This window comes from Penaeus japonicus, unplaced genomic scaffold (genome assembly GCF_977035675.1).
Source record: "Penaeus japonicus unplaced genomic scaffold, GWHDUDI00000001_assembly GWHDUDI00000028, whole genome shotgun sequence".
In the NCBI taxonomy this organism is placed as follows: domain Eukaryota; kingdom Metazoa; phylum Arthropoda; class Malacostraca; order Decapoda; family Penaeidae; genus Penaeus; species Penaeus japonicus.
This window is the reverse complement of record NW_028234430.1, coordinates 5,423,406-5,425,905: the sequence shown is the minus strand read 5'-3', so window position 1 is coordinate 5,425,905 and position 2,500 is coordinate 5,423,406. Positions and strand designations below refer to the sequence as shown.

The 2,500-nt window shown below is 51.8% G+C and overlaps 1 protein-coding gene across 1 annotated transcript in view; it reads left to right on the top strand.

The window, feature by feature from the left end:
• Positions 1 to 2,500, top strand: part of LOC122246987 (uncharacterized) — a 113,527-nt gene that overhangs the window by 100,757 nt on the left and 10,270 nt on the right. The window contains exons 19-20 of the mRNA XM_086553390.1: positions 952 to 1,183; positions 2,469 to 2,500. The exon at positions 2,469 to 2,500 is cut by the window's right edge and continues 166 nt beyond it. Coding sequence (XP_086409516.1) covers positions 952 to 1,183; positions 2,469 to 2,500 — 264 coding nt within the window. The remainder of the gene's footprint in view (positions 1 to 951; positions 1,184 to 2,468) is intronic.

Here is a 2,500-nt window from a genome sequence, read left to right as displayed (position 1 = left end):
ATACATGCGTATGTGTAATTGTGTTTGTGTTTGCGTGGTTAGTGTGAAGTTTAGGGTTTAGTTGATGAGCTATGTTTCATGATGTAACTACATAGAATTCGGTCTGGGTCCGTTGGTGTTAATATTGAAATTAGATTGAACGCAGCCTTAATGGATAGTAACGTTTCGAGTCAAACAGCACTCCACATTTCTTATTCTATATTTTTGTTTTTCTTTGTTAATTTTATGTGTATATATTTATATTTTTTTATTACTCTTTGTTCCTTTTTCCCTAATTATTTCTTATATTTCTGACTCGTCTTCCACATCCTTCTCCCGCTCCTCCTCTTTCTTCTCCTCCTCATTTTCTTCTCCTTTTTCCTCTCCTCTCCCCCCCCCCCCATACCTCCTTTCCATCCTCCTCTCTCCCCTTATTTTTTCACTTCCTCTTTCTCCTCCTTTTCCTGCTCCTTTTCCTCCTCATCCCTTTCCCCTGGCCTTTCCTCTATTTCTTCCCTCCCTTCGCCTTCCCCCTCCCCCTTCCCAATCCCCTCCTCCTACCATCAACATATCCTTCCCTCTCCGTCTCCTCACCCATCCCCTTCCTCTTTCCTCCCCCACCACTTCTCCCCATTCTCCTTCCTCTTCTCCTTCTCCTCCTCCTACGCCTCTCCCTCTTCCTCTTCTAATCTCTCTCCCCTCCCCTCTCACTTCCCCTCTCCTCTCCCCTCCCCTCTACCTTCCCCTCTCCCTTCCCCTCTCCCCTCCCCTCTCCCTTCCCCTCTACCCTCCCCTCTCCCTTCCTCTCTACCCTCCCCTCTCCCTTCCTCTCCTCTTTCTCCCCTCCTCTCCTCTTTCCCCTCTCCCTTTCCCTCTCCCCTCCTCTCTCCCTTCCCCTCTCCCCTTCCCTCTCCCCTCCCCCTTCCCCTCTCCCCCTTCCCCTCTCCCCTCCCCTCCGTCTCCCCTCCTCAGAACGCAGGAGGAGCCCCGCTGGACGCCGAGATGCGGCCGAGCGGACCCCGTCGGCGCCTCCGTCGTATGGGACTTGGACGCCTGCGACCTGCGGATGGCGGACGGCTCGGAGGGACGCTGGGACGAAGGGCAAGGCGGCAGCGAGGAGGCGTCTCTCGGCGAAGGAGGATGCGTGTGTAGCTGCAAAGGACAGGGGATTTTCGCCCTCCTGCTGGTGCGCGCGGCCAGGAAGGTGAGCCGGTTAGTAGGGGGGGAGAGGGGAGGAGGGAGAGGGATGGAGGTGGGGAGAAGGAAGGAAGGAAGGAAGTAGGGAGGAAGGGAGGGTGGGAAGGAATGAGGGAGAGGGATGGAGGTGGGGAGAAGGAAGGAAGGAAGTAGGGAGGAAGGGAGGGTGGGAAGGAATGAGGGAGAGGGATGGAGGTGGGGAGAAGGAAGGAAGGAAGGAAGTAGGGAGGAAGGGAGGGTGGGAAGGAATGAGGTCGAGAGGGTGGGAAGGAAGGAAGGAGGGAAAGGGAAGGAGGAAGGGTGAGAGAGAGGGTGGGAAGGAAGGAAATAAGGAAAGGGAGGGAGGAGGGGAGGGAGAGAGGGAGAGGGAAAGAAGGAAAGAAGGAGGGAAGGAAGGAAAGGAAGGAGGGAAAGAGAAGGGAAGGAAGAGAGAGGGGGGAGAGGGAGAAGGGAGGGTGGGAGAGAGAGGGATGGAGGTGGGGAAGGAAGGAAGGAGGGAGGGAAAGGGTAGGAGGAAGAGAGCGGGAAGGAGGGAGAAAAAGAGAGGGAAGGAGGGAGGGAGAGAGATGGAAGGAAGTAGAGAGAAGGAAGGAGGGAGGGAGATAGATAGATATACTTAGGAGGTAGAAAATGTAAAGATTTATATAGATAGAATAAAAGTTACAGCCTAGAGGGAGCACAAGATTAGGAATAAGAAAACTCATGTTAGGCAGAGAGACCTCACGTAACCTTCTGACAGCCGCCATATCTCGCCTCCAATCCCCACCTTAGCGGTTTCACTACCCAGGCTCCGCTCTGGCCCCCTGCACCACCTCTGGAAGTCAGTGCCATGATTTCTCCTCATTTCCTTTGTGTTTTTTTCAGGCTATTAGTTCAGCAAGAGAGAAAACCCGATTCCCAACAATTATGGGTCAAAACACGAGAAAGAAATCAAGAACAGAGCGTAGTGTTTATCCCCATGGTTTCCAATGAGCTTATTTACCTATTCATTATGTCAAGATGAATCACTAATTAATTCATTGTAAAAAAAATCTTATAATTAAACTCGTGAGTGTAAAGGGACCGGCGGGAGCACAACAATAGCAAACCTCTAGCCTTTCAAAATGTCTCCCGACAGCTGGGATTTCCTCTAGCATTATGTTCGCGTTTCCTGAAGACAAGGTTTTCGTGAAAAAAAATAGTGATCTTAGGTTGAGTCGAAAGGGGGATGATACTTCATCTAAGTCTGGTTCTAGAATAAGAGGAGGCGAAAGGAAGCCGCGGTCTTTATCCAAATTCCCCTTTGCACGTAGGATCCTTTGCCTGACTGGGACCCGAACCTGAT